General features: G+C 41.5%; 1 protein-coding gene across 5 annotated transcripts in view; it reads left to right on the top strand.

The window, feature by feature from the left end:
• The window catches only part of MYOCD (myocardin), a 95,055-nt gene that overhangs the window by 18,445 nt on the left and 58,142 nt on the right, over window positions 1–18,468 (top strand). For all 5 annotated transcript variants that reach the window (XM_036920697.2, XM_036920699.2, XM_036920696.2 and 2 more), the window contains exon 2: window positions 15,348–15,413. In XM_036920697.2, coding sequence (XP_036776592.2) covers window positions 15,348–15,413 — 66 coding nt within the window. The remainder of the gene's footprint in view (window positions 1–15,347; window positions 15,414–18,468) is intronic.

Genomic DNA, 18,468 nt, shown 5'->3' with positions numbered 1-18,468 from the left:
GAAAATAAACTGAAATTGGGAATTTGCACACCTTCAGGCCACTCTCCCTGGCTCTCATCCATGCTCCATTCTTCTCGCTCTCTGTCAACCAAGTTTACCATTTTCCCAGTTCACATGGTTGAAAATGGCCACTCCTAATATCTACCAAGTTTGCTCTCTCCCAGTCTCGTTTCCAAAATTTCTAGGGAAAAGCCCAATCTGGCTGGGTGGATGCCCATCCTTGGAGCAAAACCTGTAATCAAGGAGAGAGGCAACCCAGTGGGAACATCTTAGCTACACAAAACCCACGGTGATAGCAGATAAAAAGGCATTTCCTTGCAAACCCAGTGGAAAACCATTCAAGAGAGAATAAAAGGCAGGTATCATTAGCTTCCCATTTTTTCTTTTGTTGCTCTGCCAGTAACTTCTGTCAGTATCTCCTTTCATGAGGAGGCATGCCAAGTCTTTAGGAATGAAAAGCACTCCTATACCTGTACACACACACGCACGCGCGCACACACACACACACACACACACCTTCAAGCTGTTGTTGAGTGGAACTGGAAGGAAGCAAATAAGTATTGTGGTCTTAATGACTTCATTTATTTATTTGTTTAAGTTTCCTGGGAGAAAGGACCAGCACACTATATAGAGTTCCCCTTTCATTATGTCCCCATAATCATAATTATTTGCTTAATGGCCCTCTCCCTCCCTAGGCTGCAAAATTTCCATAAGCAGAACCCATGACAGCTTTATTCACAGCTGGGTCTTCAGTGTCTGAAACAGTGCCTGAACCTGTAGTAGGTGATCAGTAAATACTGAATGAAGTGAGTGTATGAATGGTGGTAGCATATTCGCCTTCCGGCCAAGCTCCCAGATGAAAGCCTGGCCACAAAGGCTTCTGGCAGCCCCACCAATAATCACAGTTAGAATGCTTTAATTTGTTTTTTGCCAAAGTCTGATTAAAGAAATTGTCATGTGAGTTTAATTCACCCTGACTGTCTGACTCTTCTCCCTGTCTCTCCTCTCCATTTCCCCTAAATTTATTATCAAGACATAGTCATTTTTTCCCACTTGTTTCTCAAATATCCCCTCTCCTCCCCATTTCCACTGTATCCAAATGAACCTTCTTGTCTTACTGATGCATCATAAGTCTTCAAACCAGCCCTGTCTCCCCAGTTCATGTTGGCATGAGATCAGTCATCCCAAAATCCCAACATTACCGTATTACTCTGCTGCTCCAAAATGCTTGTACATCCCTCCTTCTACGAATAAAGTCTGAACACTCCATTGTAGCATTCAAGGTGCCCTGTCCCTGAATCCCCACCTCCTCTTCCAGTGTTATATTTTACCTCCATGTTAGGATCCATTTCATTCAACAAGACATTATCCAGGGGGACCCTACATAACGGCGGGGCCCAATGCAAAATAACAATGCAGGGCCCTTTGTTCAACAATGATTAAAGTTTCAGATGGTGGCAGCATAGTGTTAAGCCAAGCACAGGGCCCTCCTGAGCAGGGGACCCTGACAACCCAGGTCAGTGCTCATGAAGGAGGCCCTGATCAGCATGGACTATGTTTATGCCACATTCAAGTTTTTATGCATATTCTTTCCTTGGTCAAGAACACCCTTTATCAACCATCTTATCCTTGTGACCTTCCCTTGAAGATTTAAAGGTCTAGTTCTTCTACCCTGAGTAGGCTTCTGTGAATATTTATTCTTTAATCACCTGCTGCCTAATAATTTATTTATCTAATTCAAGTGTGTATGTCTTCTCTACCCCACAAGATTATTCATGCCTTAAATTACTTTGTATCATCCTCAGTGTCCAGAGATGCCTAACCAAATAGCAGGGAACTTCTAATAATTTTGAGAGACTGAAGTGGCAGCTGAAGACATGAATGTATGGTCAGCAGATTGGCCTGGTGATCCTAAAGAGTTTTGTGGTATTCATAAAGTAAGTCCTCTTCAAGTTCACATTTTCCTCTAGAGGGTCACCTAGGACCCTGCATTTCACACTTGACTTCTTAGAACGCATGGTGGGGTCCTGCTTCACAGCCTTGCAGCTCTTTCCTGCTTTTTGAACATAATACTAAGAACTATTACAAGAAGTATTATAATCTCATGGGAGAAACTCTAGAGATGAAGAAAAATCTAAGAGGCCATAATTTGGAGACATACAAAGACCCTGGTCAAAAATAAAGCCAAGTGTCATGAAATGTTAGCACTCTGAAGAGCCTCAGGGATCACCAGCTCATCGTTCTTATTTTACAAAGGAGGAAACAAGCCTGGAGAGACGAAGAATCTGACCAAGGTCACAGAGCCATTTAGTGGGAGGAGCAGGGCCTGGTCTTCTGAACTCTTGTGTGGCCTACACAAGGATATAATATATCCTGCTGATATATTATAGCAGACAGAACTTTGGGTGATCTCCCAACTACTGCTCATGGGTATTTTGCCTGTGGGCAAAGCAGAAGTTGAATACAGATGCAGGTTCTTTTTCTAAATACAATTCACTTTGGTTTTCTACAAAATTCTGGGCTTTGGCATCTAGCATCCAACATTCAATTTGTAAAAAGGATTTACGTTTAGGCATAGGGCCTGTGATATATGAAGAACATGGCACAAGTGTAGAGCGACGGAACCCAAGCTACCTATCATCCACTCCATCAGACTGTTCTTGAGGTCACGTTACCAAGGGGTGCTGGTTGCCAGGCAAAGATTCTAATAGAAACCAAAAGCCCCCTGTGAGAAGGTGCTGGAGGAGAAGGGAGAGCCCTCCCCCCTTCCCACCTGCTGGTGTGAAAGGAGGCTTCCCTTGCTAAGGGCCCTGGGTTCAGTCCTCTGCTGGAATTGGGAGCTTTCCTGTGTTCTTGAGGCTTCACCATCCTACAAGGAAACTTCAAAGGACCCGGACAGGCTGGGAGGACAGGTCTCTGTTGGCGCAGTGGCACCATGAGCCACCCCCCACCCCTCGCTCCTGGAGAAAATCACTCATCTATTCCTAAGCAATATCACTTAAGAGATTTGAGAATTTTTAGATCAAAATCATAAAAATAACACCTTTAAGTTGGAAGGGACTTAGCAATGATCCAACCACTGATTTTTCAAACTCTGCTCCACAGAGTCCAGACATGTTATGGGAAGTTCTGCTTTTCTTATTCACCCATGTGCCATTTTTTCTCTCCTATGTAAGATTTCAGTTTAGAATATGTTTCCAGTGTTTAAAAAAAATTTAAAGCACCTAATTCTAACTTAGTTCATCCTTTCCCTCATGGGTAAGGAGGCTGGTGCCCAGAGAGATGAATTCCTTGTGTTATCGTTTTGAAGGAACGTTGGAAGAAGACCTTTAGGTTCACTCAGCAAAATCTGGAGAATTACTTTCACCTTCCCACATTCACCTTCCTAGAGAAGGTGAATTTCCTAGAGGGCCAAGAATTTGTGGAATGTTACTAGAAAGAAAGAATGGCTCTGTGGGTGATGGGATATGGTTGTTCAATGAGTACACATCTTTATCATTCACAACTTTTTGTAATTACACATTTATTTCTCTCCTGCAAAATATGACTTAGTAAATATAAAATTAGCATAAATTATTTGATGACTTTGGTAAAGTTTAAATACAAATAGATTTATAATTCAGAAAAAAATATCATTAGGCCATGCATAGACCAAAATATCACTAGACCATTTCTTTCAGAAAGTATGACCATTCTTAGAGGCGTAGAGGCTGTGGCAAGTAGACTTCACAGAGACTACAGGCCATGCAAGGCAAAGAGGAATTCGCTTATAAAAAGAGGATTTAGTAGGAGAAAAGCCAAACAGTTGAGTGAAGGGAGGGTAGAACATAAAAGCAACCAAATACGAATACTATGACAGTCTCAGGAAGACAATGTGCCTGGGAGAAGAAACAGATAAGGTCTGTGCTCTAAGCAGTGATGATTTATTTGGATGGACCCAACTGAAGCTTAACACATGGATCCCAGCAACTCCTTTGTGAGTCTGGGGATGATACAACCTCATGAGCCCATGTAGCACTCTATCAGGAAAATACTAACAACTCACAATTGCCAAAGACTTGGGAAATACCAAGGTACCTGGTGTTTTTTTGTATGGGGACAATAATACTGCTAGAAGCACTAGAAAGTCTCCTGCACCCAGTGGAGGAAAAGACAGCTCTTCTCCACCTTGAGTGACAGCAGGAGAGGCTTCTGGGTTGCAGTTGGACCTGTCAGCTTTGTCAGTACAGCCCAAACTGAAGAATGCATGGGTTGTAACCCTGCTTAGTAGAGCAGGATAGATAGCTTATGTGCATAATTCTGGCCCCCAGTTTTCTGCTTCCAAATTATCTAAACAGTTGAACAGATAGATTTATCCTGAAATTCTTGCAGCAAATCTTTTGCATAAAAGCGGGTTTTGTTTGTTTTATTCTCCTCTCCTTTCCTTTCCTCCTCTGCTCTTTTCCTTGCTTCCTTCCCTCCCTCCCTCCCTCCCTCCTTTCCTTCCTTCCTTCTTTCCTTCCCTTCCCTTCCTTCCTTCACTGAGTTAGAATCACATCCATGTTGCGCCCAGGGAGACAACTCATAAAGTGGACTGAAGCACAGTCTTATGCCCCTGGAGTTCTGCCAGAACACTTGGCTTGTCTCTTGTTTCCCTCTCAGAGCAGGAACTGCTGTGGCCCTGGGTTAACACATCTTTCATTTTCTATCAAATACACAAGAATGCATAGCCATCGCTGACTACACACACACACACACACACACACACACACACTCTTCTCGCTAAAAACTTCAACCTTTTTTCTTCCTCTCATTCTTTTGCATTTCCTCTTTCTACCTTTCCTCCACCCTTTCTTCTTCTTTTGTCTGCTCTACTTTGTCTCAGTACATTCAGAACTGATTTATTCTGAGATTTCATCAGGTGAACCTTTCCCTACATGTCGTATGTAAACAGTGACATGACTATGTAATACTACCATCTTAATTGGATAAGTTGCCTCTATTGCTGATGTGGGTAGAAGCCACTTTTCACTTTTTAGGCCCTTAAAAACTTTGTAGTTTCTTGGAAGTCATTCAGAAGGCTTAGTTTGGGGAGTCTAAGGTAGGATTATAGAACTGGGGGGTTCAGGGTGTCCCAAATGAGACTCCCTCATACTACAAAGTGTATATTTAAGGCAAGGATAAACTCAGTCTGCCACCAAACAAAACAAGAAACTGATATCAGAATACAAAGAAAGAGTAGAAACAAGTTTAAGGTTATGTAAGTATATATTATATGACAAACACGGTACTAAAATCCATTTGACATAAAAAATTATGGTAGAATAATTAGTCAATGATTTGAAAAAGTAATTAGAACCTTTCCTAATAATATATACTAAAATTAATTCCAGATGCACTGCAAAGCCAAATGCAAAAACCAAAATCATGAAAATATAAAAACATTTAGGTGAATATGTAATCTGGATATAGAGATCTTTCAAGTACACACCAAATATAGAAATCATGGAAGAGTTTTTACAAGAATTGCATATAGAAATGTTAAATGCCAAAGATACGACAAACAGAACTGAATAGCAAACTAAAAACCGGGGGACATCAACAACATAGATGACTGTGTTTAATGTGCTTCAAATATAAATAGCTCTCTCAAATCTTTAAGGAAAAAAAATCCCAATGGAAAAATTTGCAAGAATGTTATCAGGCAATTAACATAAGAAAGGATCTAGTGGTCAACAAATCTGAAAATGTGTTAGACTCATAGGAAAATGTAAGGAGATACCATTATTATCATATTGGCAAAGCTATTCTCTTTTTTAATAGTATCATCCATTGTTAATAAGAGTATAATGAAATGGGGATCTTCCCCTAGTCCTAGGAGGAGTGTAAAATTTTCCATCATTTCTGAAGGAGAAAAATTAGATGTACAATAAAAGTACATTATTAAGCAGATGTTGGGAGATGGTGAAATACTATGTAGCCATTAAAAGTGAGAGTCTACATTTACACACCCACACATAAAAAGTAACCAGTGAAAAAGAAAGGGACAAAACAGTACAAAAACATGGTTTCATTTCTGCACAGATTTGTTTATTTCTATTTCTAAACTTGTTTTTTTCTCAGAATTTTCTTGAATGTCTATTAAAGTGTATTTCTAGTATACCCCAGACCTACTGGACTAGAGTGTCCAGGAAAGAGATCAAAGAAATGGCTTTCTATTTTCAGGCTCCCAGTGACTCTTAATATCAGGTAAAGTAGAGAAATCCTGCTGTAATCTTAGCAAATCTCTTAGTTTACACTGAAAGTGAAATCCAGAGAGATTCCGGGGTCTGACTGAAGTAACATCTATGTAATAGCAGGGCGGGGTCTAGAATTGCATGTGCTGTATTCCAGATAATGATTCCCTTTCTAGAACACCAATTCTTAAATTAAACTCCCATCCACCTCCTATTACTTCAGTCAGACAGGTAACAGAGCTGTTTAACTCTGTTGTTTCACATTCAGCACAATCTTTCTTCGTTGATGGCAAATGGAAAGTTTTCCATTTCCACCGTTTCCTAGCAATGTGACATTTTCAAACAGTAGCACAGAACTCTTTAAATAGAAAAGATCCATTTCCACTCTATCATGACTCAGTAACAGCCACAGGATTCTTCTCAAACTTTCCTAAAAATGTCATCTTTGGGCTGGACTCAAGAGGAACATGTCAGCCAAGGAGATGCATTTTCCACTCTATCAGGAATGAGCGAGCCTGGGGTTGGAACATGAAGTGTTTTGCAATCCTCACAGAGGCAATACTTCTCACCAAAACCATGGCAACAACTCTGTGTGATGCCATCAGAGCCGAGAATCATTCAGGAGCCGCATCCTGACAAGAGACTCAGCCAGGCCCAGCATCTCTGTCGGTTACAGCAGTCACCCGGCTGCATGTCGGCTCCAGAATGGGAGCGGTGCCTGGTGGGACTGTGGCTCTGGAGACGCTGTGCCCAGCAAGGCTGAGTGGAGGGCTCCTTATGCTGAGTGACCTGGGAGGCAGGTGGCATGACCTATGTCTCATGTTGTACTGACTCCTCCTCCTTCGTTTGAAAGGGACTTCCCCAAATGGGGGAAACGCATTAAAACTCAAGGTACAGCATGGTAAAAGTTACTTGTTACTATCCAAATAGTTCCACCTGGAATTTGCACCCATGAGGCAAAACGTCGGGGTCCCAGATCGTGGATTTGACATGCGCTCCCCTCACTTCATACCTCTGTGACCTTGGATGAGTCATGTAGGCCCTCTGGGCCTCCTGAGCTGTGTCGCAGGATAATAATCATACTCCTGCAGGATCAGCAGGAGGTTTCTCCAAGCTTATTTATATAAAAACTTCTATTCCAGAGATTGGCACTTTTCAGTCCTCTCAATGCCAGAGAGGGGAGAAGAAATCAGAGAAATGAACAGGAAGTTGAAAGGACTGACCTATGATGAGCTAAAGGCCCAGCTTCTTCTACTCACTCCTCCTCCTGTCTTCTGCATTTCCTGCCTCACTCTCTGTCCCATGGAACCCCGGACACTTCAGCCCCCTCTGCCTCTGAGGTTCCTACCAAGTCCCACAAATTCCTTCTCCCCAGCTTGCACCCCCACAGATGGGCAGCCCTGGGCATGGCCAACAAGCACTTTTTAAAAGGCACTCCTTAGTGTTCCCACTGTGACTTAGTGTTCCTACTGTCCCTTCTCTTCTCAGATTCTGTAACCAGAACCAAGCAGGTGGGCTTTCTCCTGAAGCAACCATCGTCGATAGGAAGGAGAAAGGCACCTGATAGCCTGATAGAATTTAGAAAGTGGCTAACTCATTAACACCATCCCAACAATCCTGGGAAACTGATTATTATGACTTATTATTAATATTGCTCCATACAGATGAGGTGGCTAGGATGAGGGGACCTAGTGACTTGCCTAAGGTCACTCGGCTTGGTGGAGTCAAAGTTGAGCCTGTTTTCCATTCCCAGCATCCCTGCTCTGTCCTCTTCCCTTCTGCATCAAGAATGTGCACCAGCTCTGGGCATGTGGTGGAGGTGGCCGTGTATGTGGTAAGAGAAATGTCATAATGCCCACCAACCCTGATGTTGCCTACCCCTTCAACCTGAAACTCTCAGAAGACGTGCAGAGTTGTCCCTGGTCGTCCTTCTCCTGGGTGGCTCTGCTGCTTCTCTGGGGCACAGGGACATGTTCTGGTCACAACCCAGTGATATGTAGAGACAGTCCAGCTCCCCTTCTTGAATGGGGCACCCCGTACCCAGCCCCAGCTGCATACAGGGAAGCCTGTTCCTAGTCCTACACTCTACTTGATCCAGAAGTGTCTGTGTATTCTTTAATAGTCATGAAACAGGGAGCTGCTTCTCTGATTGGATAGGGTTTACATTTGTGATTATAGAAGGAACATAATCCCTCTTCTCTGGGGGAGGTAGGTGCTTGAGATGGAGCTGGAGCTTCCTATTCTGGCCCTGACGTTCATTTTGAGGGGAAAACAGGCTGGAGTAGTCAAGAAACATTTATTTTGAAAGGGTAGTATATGATTCTTACTATCAGACATGAAAATCTATTTTAAGTCTACAAGAATTTAAATAGTGTAGTACTGGGACAAGAATAGCCAGTCAGATAAGGAAATCAGAATCAAGAGCCCAAAACTTCTAAGTAAAGAAGCAACTTGACTACAAACATATGACTCCAAATTCTGATGACAGTGGCCCTAAAAATGCAAAAATAGAGGGGAAAAAATTGCTTTGGTTCTGGAAGCTAAGACAGATTGACCCTCAAATGCCAAAACCGTAAGACAATATATTAGGATGGCATGGGAAAAAGACCAATAACTCACTTTCCAGTACTTCCCAAAGATAACCACATGGTCTTAAAAGAACTGGAGAGACAGCTCCATGAATACCTGTAATTGGTAGGCAGTTAGAACAGTGAGTGGCGGAGGGCTCCAGGCAAAAAGCAGCCCCTCTGCTCAGAGTATTTTTAGCTGTGATGGATCCGTGGAGGCTTACCAAGAGCTCTGGGATCACAAGTGGCTACAGCAGGCTGAAAGCAGGGAGGGGGCCGCTGCTCAGCAAGGCCCAAAGGGACAGCCCAGGATGGCCAGCCAGTAGCCGAGGGCAGCTGTGCCTGGAGCACGATGTTTCTGCCCAAAGCTTCAGGGCTCTCCCATACGCAGTGGGAAGCAGCTACAGAAAGGGATGCAGTCATTCAGTCTCCACGTTCAGCAGCTGAACTTTGCCAAACCTGGAGAGGAAGCCACCCCGGGAACAAATTCTACTGCCAGCATCATCCTGGCCTTGACCCGCTTCCCACTGTCTTTAGGCTTGGAGCACTAATAGCAGCCAGGCCTCCAGCTTTAGTGGAGAGAATGATTACAGCAGCTTCTAGGTGATAGGAGCAGCAAGGCCAAGGGCAGTGGGCAGCCCAGCCATGCTTTGCTAATGAGAAGGAAATCTTAGCAACCTGTCTTGTTACAGCTTTGCTACATCAGCTATTTGTCTTATGTACCCAAGGCCTTCAAGTTTGACATTTCCTATAACCAAACAAGTCTACTTCTAGGAGTGTATCCCAAAGTGCTATTGAGGATGTGGCCCAGGATTAACTACAAAGAATGTCCACTGCTGTTTTTAATGGTAAAATATTGGAAACAACTTAAACTTCCAGTAAAAGGCATTTAAAAAATTAGTTCCATAACCCAGAGAGTGACCAAAAAATGAAAAACTGGTCAACCACCAAAATAGTATGTTTTGAAGGGTATTAAGTGACTTGGGAATATATCCATGATATGCTACTAATATGCATATGTTACCAATAAAAAGCAGCTGAGAGGAAAATTTACCAAGTGATCCCATATAAACGTATAGGAAAAAAGACCTCAATTACATGAATCAAATATTATCAGTAGTATCTCTAGTTCCAGAGTAAGTATTTTTTACTTGGAAGCCTTTCTATATTTTTTAATGTTTCTCTGTCAAGTACACATTGGTTTTGTTTTCCATCCCTTTATCCCTTTGTGTTATGTTGTAAGAGAAGAGTTCAGCTCAGTTTTCTAGCTTACTAATTTATTTTTACCAATATTCATTCCAATATTTAGCCATCCATTTGAATTTGTTTATTTTAATGAATTAAAGTTTAATTTGATCTTTGTTTTAATTTACTTTTCTAAATTGTAGTAAAACATACATAACATACAATTTATCATCTTAACCCTGTTTAACTGTACAGCTCAGTGGCATTAAACACATTCACACTGTCTTGCAACCATCATCACCATCCAATTTCAGACCCCTTTTTATACTGCAAAACTGAAACCCTATAGCCGTAAAACAGTGACTGCCCGTTCCCCCTCCCCCGACCCTGGCAGTCACATTCTCTATGAACTTGATGGTTAGGTATCTCATATAAGTAGAATTAGACAGTATATATCCTTTTGTGACTGGCTTATTTCCCTTAGCATCATGTCCTCCACATTTCTCCATGCCCTAACATGTGTCAGAATTTCCTTCCTTTTCAAGGCTGAATACTATTCTGTTTATATACATTTTAGTTGTCTGTTCATCTGTTGGTGGGCATTTGCATTACTTCCACCTTTTGATTATCATGAATACTGCTGCTATAAACATGGGTGCGCAAGTATCTCTTCAAGTTTCTGCTTTCACTTCTTTTGGATAGATACTTAGACATGAGAGTGCTGAATCATACGATAATTCCATTTTTAATTTCTGAGAAAACATCATACTGTTTTCCATAGTGGCTGCCCCATTTTACATTCCTCCCAGCAGTGCACAAAGGTTCTAATTTCTCCACAGCCTGGCCAACTCTTGTTATTTTCTATCTTTCTTTTTTATAGCAGCCATCCTAATGGGTGTGAAGTGATTCTTTTCTTTTGTTTTTCAATAAGGAAAATTCCCTTGCCTATCTCTGAGGCAGACCTATCCCATTTGTTCACACTGTCATGTTGAGTAGATATTCTTTTGTGGTAGGTTTGGAGTCTTTCTTTCATGGTGCTGGCATTCCTCCCAAGTTAGGTGTTTCTCAATCGTACCCTCACATTGAGCCCTGGTGGAAACCCATTAGACTGCCTGATGTCCAGGTAGTGCAGCCTGTGGGGAAGCAATATGTTGTGGACACCATGATTTGATCTGATTTCAGAGATGGGACAGAGGCACAGGATGACCAGTAGCTAGTTGTAGGCAATGGGAGTATTATTGACCCTCTTGGGTATTACCAACAACCTAGAGCCCCCTCCTGTGTCCCCCAAAATACCGTAACTGCTGCCCCCATCTGAAGACAGAAAGTCCCATCTCCCCAACTAATGGTTGGTGCAATGTGGGGAGGGATACAGGACATGGTAGAGATTGACCTTTTGCTTTGGTACCCCAACTAACAACCCTGTTAGATGGAGCCTGAGACCCCCTCCTGCTCCTGGGCAAGGGGGATTCTTGGCAAAGCTTTCACTCACTCACTTGCATTGTCTTGGGGTGTAGTGTTACAATCCAACCCCATATTCTTTTTATCTCTCAAAGATGACTTATTATCGCGTTCGCTCCTTGTGGCGGTGACGACAGCGATACGTACACAGACCTGGTTCACTTCAGTTCTTTATTGTTGCTCGGAAGGTCGGGAGAAGGTGAGTGAGGAGAAGCAACAGCCGGAGGGAGCGAGTGAGAGGAAGAATGAGAGGAGAGAGAGAGAGCTTCTCTTTCCTGCTTACGCCTTATATAAAGGAAGCTGGCCTATGGTGATCAAGATCATGCGTGACCTTTAAGCTGATTGGTAGCATGCCTTCTGCATGAGTTGAGCACGAGCGCGGAAGCATGGGGCAAGCCTATAGGAGCAACTTCCTTATGCTAATGCCACCAAACCAGGAAGGGTGGCGCCCAGAAAGCGGGCGCCATCTTAGGGCGTTGGTCAGCTACAGTGGAAGGGCGGTGTTCAGCCATAGTGGGACTCAGCCTCAGCCATAGGCCGTCCCTACAACTTATTGTTCCAGTCCACAGTGGAATCCCCTTTGTCTTTTCCAGTATAGGTATGGGTTTTTTAAACCATCATTTCTGTTATTTGCAGGAATCTAGTGTGTGTTCATTCTGCCATCTCGAAACAGAAAACATTTATTACTTTTTGCTGCTAAAAAAAGAGAAAAGGATCAGAAGTATAAACTGGAACTTAGCACCTAGAAACAGGTCATAGCTTACATCAGAGATTTAGTAAATGATGAAGGTGGCATTATAAATCCATGAGCAAAGAAAAATTCATTAATAAGTGGAAAATATTCATAGTTTTCCAACTACTTGGAATAAATTAAAATTATAACCTAGCCCTAAACCATACACCAGATTACACATAACAGAGTTATCATAATCAAAGGCAGAGGGTTCGAACACACATGGCAGGACATGGGCTCAGGTGGAGACAGACTGAATGGGAGGAGTGAGTTTGTGCAGAGAATAGTGCTTGTGGGAAAAAAAGACCTCAAATATTAGAATAAGGCATCACTGTGGGATCCCATACAAGGTACTCATGGGAAATTAGAGATTTAGGGAAATCAGTAGTATATGTCAGGTGTGCTGCAAGGAGAGTGACTGCTAGAGAAGATATGAACTATTATCTACTTTTAAGAGATGTGCATACATGAATAAATTTTTAAAAACTTAAGAGGGAAGAGAAAAAATTTGCATATTGACCCAGATAGTTAACTTTTTTGATCCTCTTTAGTCATTCCTGACTATACACGTTTCCTTCTTCCCTTCAGCCTGAAGAATTTCCTTAAGCATTTCTCATAGCAAAGTCGACTGGCAGCAAATTATCTTATTTTTCCTTTGTCTGACATATGTTTATCTCGCCTTCATTCCTAGAGGACATTTTTTGATGCTGAGCTGACACTTTCTGTTCTGTCTTGTTTGGGATTTTGTTTTTGTTTTGTCTCCTCGCTGCTGTGGCTCCTGATGGGACATCTGTGACTATTCACATCAGTGTTTCCCTTTATATAATGGGTTGTTTTTCCCTGACTGCTTTCAAGATTTTCTCTGTGTCTTTTGTTTTCAGCCACTGGATTATGATGTATCGAAATGTGGTACTCTGTGACTATGTCTGATTCTGGATTTGTTGAACTTTTTGAATCTGTAAATGTATATCTTTCAGCAAATATGGGGAGTTCTGGGCCATTGTTTATTCCTGCCCTCTCTTTCTGGGTTCTAATGGTCTGATGTTAAACTTTCTGATATTATGGACAGGTTCCTGAGGCTTTGTCCATATCTTCATCATTTTTCTCTCTCTTCTTCAGCTTGATCTCTGTTCAAGTTTACTAATTCAGTCCTCTGATATTAATCCTTCTGTTAAGCTCATGCAATGTTTTGTTTTGTTTTTATTTCAGGTATACTGCCATTAGATTTTAACATTTTTATTTGGCATCTTCTGGTGTGCTGTATTTTGCTGCTGAGATTTCCTATCTTTTCACTCATTTCAAGTAGGTTTCTTTTACTTCACTGAAAATAGTTGAAAATAACTACTTTAAGTCCTTGTCTGATAATACCAATATCTGGGTCATCCCAAACCTAGCATCAGTCAATCATCTTTTCCATTTAGAATCGGTCACACTTTCCTGGTTCTTTGTGTGTATATTAATTTTAGACCCTGGACATTGTGAGTCTCATGTTCTGTAGACTAAGCCCTTTTACAGTGCTGTGGAGAATGCTCATGTTTTGTGTTTTAGCATGCGATAAACTCAGTCAGATATGAACTTGAAGCCCTCTCTTGCCGATGTGCACAGAGGTTCAAATTTTAGGTTTGATTTTAAACCTTGGCTGTGCGATGTTGAGTCTGTCCCATGGAAACTTCATGAAGGGATCAACCTGAAACTTGTGAGGATTCATACACAGTTAGGGGACCGCTTCCTTCTCAGCTCTCTCTCCTGCATGTTTCCCCCTCAGTTTCTGGTGGTCAGCCATGGTGGTCTGGGTATTTTTCCCTGATCCTTCTAGTCAGAAAATTGAGCAGGTTTTCTGTTGGGGCTTTAGTCACCCATGACTCACCACTTCATGACTGAGGCCACCCTCAGTTATCCCCCAGATGGGAAATTCACCCTCATGCAAGTCACTTATCCAAGTTTGAACTCCCCTATACAATCTGCCTGATTTTGTTTTCAGTTCAGAATCATTAGGTATCCATTTTTTTGTATTTTGTTCAGGTTTTTGTTAGTAGGGGTGGGGATTGATCTGAAGGAGGGCTTAAATAACAAACTCTCATATCATTTTCATTCATCCACAAAGTAAAATAATTCTGTCCTCTCTATTGTCCAGTCCTAACATGGAGTTACATGAGGCTATTCAGTGAAGTGTAGTCTAGTGAGGGAAAGTAATTAAAAACAATTCAACAGCAATAATCTCTCCCAAAGAAGGTTGATGAGGCTCCAAGTCAAAACCACAGCAACATTTTAAAAATTATCTTTCTCCATAATCTAACTTTCAGTTTATTTTGTGACTGCAGTGGATCTGATACCTCACTCTGAAATACTAAATAAACTTGAAAGTCACTCCCCTTGCCTTTTCTCTTTTGCTCCTCTTCCCTCCATTCTGTTACTAGTTATATGTATATATGTATATGATATATAGAATATATGTGTGCTCTGGAGAGTAACATAAATTTTTATAATATAGAGTATAGTTTGGACAATGTACAGTGTTTCAATTTTTCTAAGCAAAGCATGACTCTGATAGTCCTGCGAATTTCCAAATGGATCCCAGATTTTTGTTATGCTGCCATTTATTGATGAATTATTATGGGCTGTTCCCTCTTTTAAGTGACTTGGATACATTGTTTTATCAGACTTTATAGTGACTGCAAAGTAGGTGTTGTTCCCATTGGCAAATGAGAAAACTGGGGCTCAGAAAGGTTAAGCATCTTGCCCAGAGTTACCCACCTATGAAAGGGCTAGAGATGGATTTGAACCCAGGTGAGACTCCAAAACCTACCCCTTCATCAGTCTGTGTCCCCTTTTGAAATAGTGAGCAAATTCCCAGCAGAAGCTGATAGTATTCATCTCCCAAGTGGTGTAGTGGGGAGAGAGGGAGCACAGTGTTGTGCAAATAACATTCACTTCAAAGAGGAGACGAGCGTCCTAACCCCAGATTGTTACCAACTTGCAAATCCTTGCCACCCCTCGGCTCCCCTCACCCTTCTTTCTCCATGCCCACAACAGAAACAAAAATGTTTTTTTGTTTGACCTCACACAAACTTCCAGAGCTGTTCTAAAAATAAAATGAGAAGAGCTATGCAAAAGAAGAATGATGTAAATATAAGTGATTGCAATCATATTTAGCTCAACTCACAAACTAATGCTTCCTTTTCTAAGTTTTGCAGTTACGACTTCAACAGAGAAGGACCCAGGAACAACTGGCTCACCAAGGCTTAATACCATGTGAGTAGCTGCGTCTCTATTTATGGATACATCACCAGGGGACCATGTGATCTGGGAGCTGGAAAGCACCTCAGAGGGCATTTACTCTAAGCCCATGGGTTGGTCTCCCAAGATCCTCATAGACAGTCAGCGGAAATCCCAGACTGTGGATGTTCTGCCCCAAAAGGTCCTTCTTACAGGGGCTTCCTTTAATGAAATAGCTAGTATCTAAAGTTCCAACCTGGTGGCTTTAATTTCAGGAGTAAAAGCAATTCACTCATTTTGAGAATTGAATATACTCACTCCTCTTCCCAGAGACACCAATCGCCTAATCTTTTTCTCACCTCCCAGGTCTCACTTCTGTTTGGGTACTTGGGTCCACAATTAGATGGATGTTTTCATGTGCTCCCTTCCTGGAATACTGAATAGCAATATCATTCTAACATCAATGGTATAATAATGAATTACTGACCAAAATTTGGAACAAAGAAGATCTATCGTATCTTTTAGAAGATATATTTAAATTTTCTTACCAAGTTAGCAATTAAAGCTAACTCTTGGTTATCTATAGAAACAGAGGAAAGTGTGCCCCGGATGAATGAAGTCACAGTTTAAGCTCTTTAAGGTCACAATTTCTAATTTTCTTTCATAACAAAATATCCAGATCATAGTGACTCTTGCAGAAATCTAGACCTCTGTCATGACTATTACTTCAGAGTTTAGCAAACAAACAATAAGCAGAAATTTTCCTTGACAAAATGTCCTGCAATTAGGAATATTGGAGTCCTATGACCCAAGGCCTAAAATTTTTTTTAAAATCTGTGCTTTGAACCTAGAATTAAGAATGTTTCAGGCATTTTTCTCTGTAACTCAAAAATATCTCTTTGTTCATGGCTAAGTCCTACAAACAGTAAACAGCCTGTGGCCTTAAAGTGGGACATTTCTGGAGGTTTTCTAAGCACAAAAGAAACAGTGAGCTTGGCAGTTTGAAGGCTGCTTAACCAAAATGTACAGCAAGTCTGTGTGGCCTGTTTCAGCCACCAGTAGAGGTGCTAAAGACACCAGAGGGACCAGAGGTCTACAGGTTCCAGGGCAGATGAGTACATGTTCTCTAGAAGCTCACCAGGCCAGTCTTTTTCTGTTGCAAGTGCATAGAATCTAATTTGTTTAACCATCATCCAGAAGAATTATTCACTAAAAGCAGATTGTAGATCCACCAGGGTCTACTCAGTGGACCATAGCCTATACCACATGCCCTCAAATTTAGATGAGCACGTGAATGGAGTGGTATTAACATAATCTATCCCCTCACTGGTGTTTCTTACCTTTAATTCTGGAAAGGAAAATGGAGGTGATAGCAGGCTCAGCATCTTGCAGCCAGCTCAAACTGCTCCTATGTGATTTAAAGTTCAAACCATGTGCTCAAATACTTGGAGCCTGGATCTTGCATCTGGCATTTGGATGAGAGCAATGAACCCTATGATACCTTTTCAGATAACACCGCTACATAAGCTGTGTAACTTAAATGTCCATTTGTGGAGGAGGATCCTATAGGGATACGATATTTGTTCTCCAAGATTTCCAGAAGCAAAGAGTGCACTTATTAATGAAACACTGCTTGACCAAAATTTTGCCTCCATAGTCCACTGTACCATTAGGACAGTAACTGGAAAAAAAAAGTCCTATGAGTGAAGAAGTGATTTTTTTATTTTTAATTCAGCAAAATTATAAAGATAGTAAAGCATTGTCAGTTTTCTGCAGTCTTCAGCCACCTCCCCCTAGGCTTTCTTTTTTTGATATATTTTTATTCAAGTATAGTTGAATTCTAATATGACATTGGTTTCAAATACACAACATAGCGATTTAGCAGTTACCTACATTATTAATTGCTCACCCCAACTAGTGTAGTTTCTGTCTGTCAATGTTGTCAACCAGGCTTTCTAAGGTAGATTTTGTTGTGGAAAATGTCCAGGCCCCAGCAGGCGGGGGCCAGACCAGACAGACGGCTTGGTTCTTCTCAGAAAGCTAGACCCTGGATGAGCCTCTTCACTTGCAGAGAGACTGGTGATGGAGATGGATATGTTCTTCAGTCTGCTCACAGATTAAACACACATTCAAACCCAGGGCAGAGCCACGAGTGTTTACTCAGGCATCTAAGGGTTCCTGTGTAAAGGCAGCCAGTTGGGAGAGGTAAGAGTTGCTGAGACTTGGGGTCCTTTTAATTCAGTCAAATTCAACCAATTTTATCATGAATCAGACTATATGCAGGGCAGTGTGCTGGGCACTGTAGGGACCACAGTGGGCAAGACAGTCCTTTGGAGAAACTTCATATTTTAGGGGAAAATGTGATAATAAAAACACATAAGTATAATTCAAGGTAGAACTTGTTACATTCCCCAAGAGGACTTTTTATTTCTTCAGTCTACTATTTGAATTTTTTGAAGCAGAAAGGAAGAAGGAAAAGGGTAGCATGGAGGGCAGAAAAACTAATAGTTATCAGAGATCATCTAATTCTGTGATGTTCAATTTTTTTAATTGCTAAAGTTATCTTATATGGTGTGTGTATATATATACTGGCTGATAGGAGTGGAGGCCTCTTCCTCATTTATTTAGGCCCCCTCATCTCTCCTAGACTCCCTTGAATATCCTCCACAGAGGGCTCGTTCTCTCCAAAATAGACTTTGAGAACCTCTGGCCTAGCCCAAGTCCCTTGTCTTTAATGTTCATGAAACAGAGGTTAAAGAGGCCTAAGAGATTTTTTGAATGTCTCAAAGGCACATCTCAATGTGGTCTTATTTTCTGCAAATGTGCACCGTGAAAATTTAAATGCACGCACAGTGAGATTAGTAATGTAATCTCATTTTATCCATACAGTTTGAAATAACTGCAGTCCTCCTCCCAAACTGTAAAATTTACCATGAAATTGCCTGCATTGAAAGCTGATGGCCGCATGAATTAAGCATCCTTATTATCATTGTATAGCACTCCCATTTTTAGCTGGTCCATGGAAACACCTGCTATCCTTCAGCAGAATTGGTCTTGAGTTTTACATTAGGTTAGATCTCAAGGGCAAAGC

The sequence above is a fragment of the Manis pentadactyla genome, chromosome 4 (assembly GCF_030020395.1).
Source record: "Manis pentadactyla isolate mManPen7 chromosome 4, mManPen7.hap1, whole genome shotgun sequence".
NCBI lineage: Eukaryota > Metazoa > Chordata > Mammalia > Pholidota > Manidae > Manis > Manis pentadactyla.
Note: the sequence above shows the minus strand (reverse complement) of the source record. Positions and strands in the feature narration are given on the sequence as shown.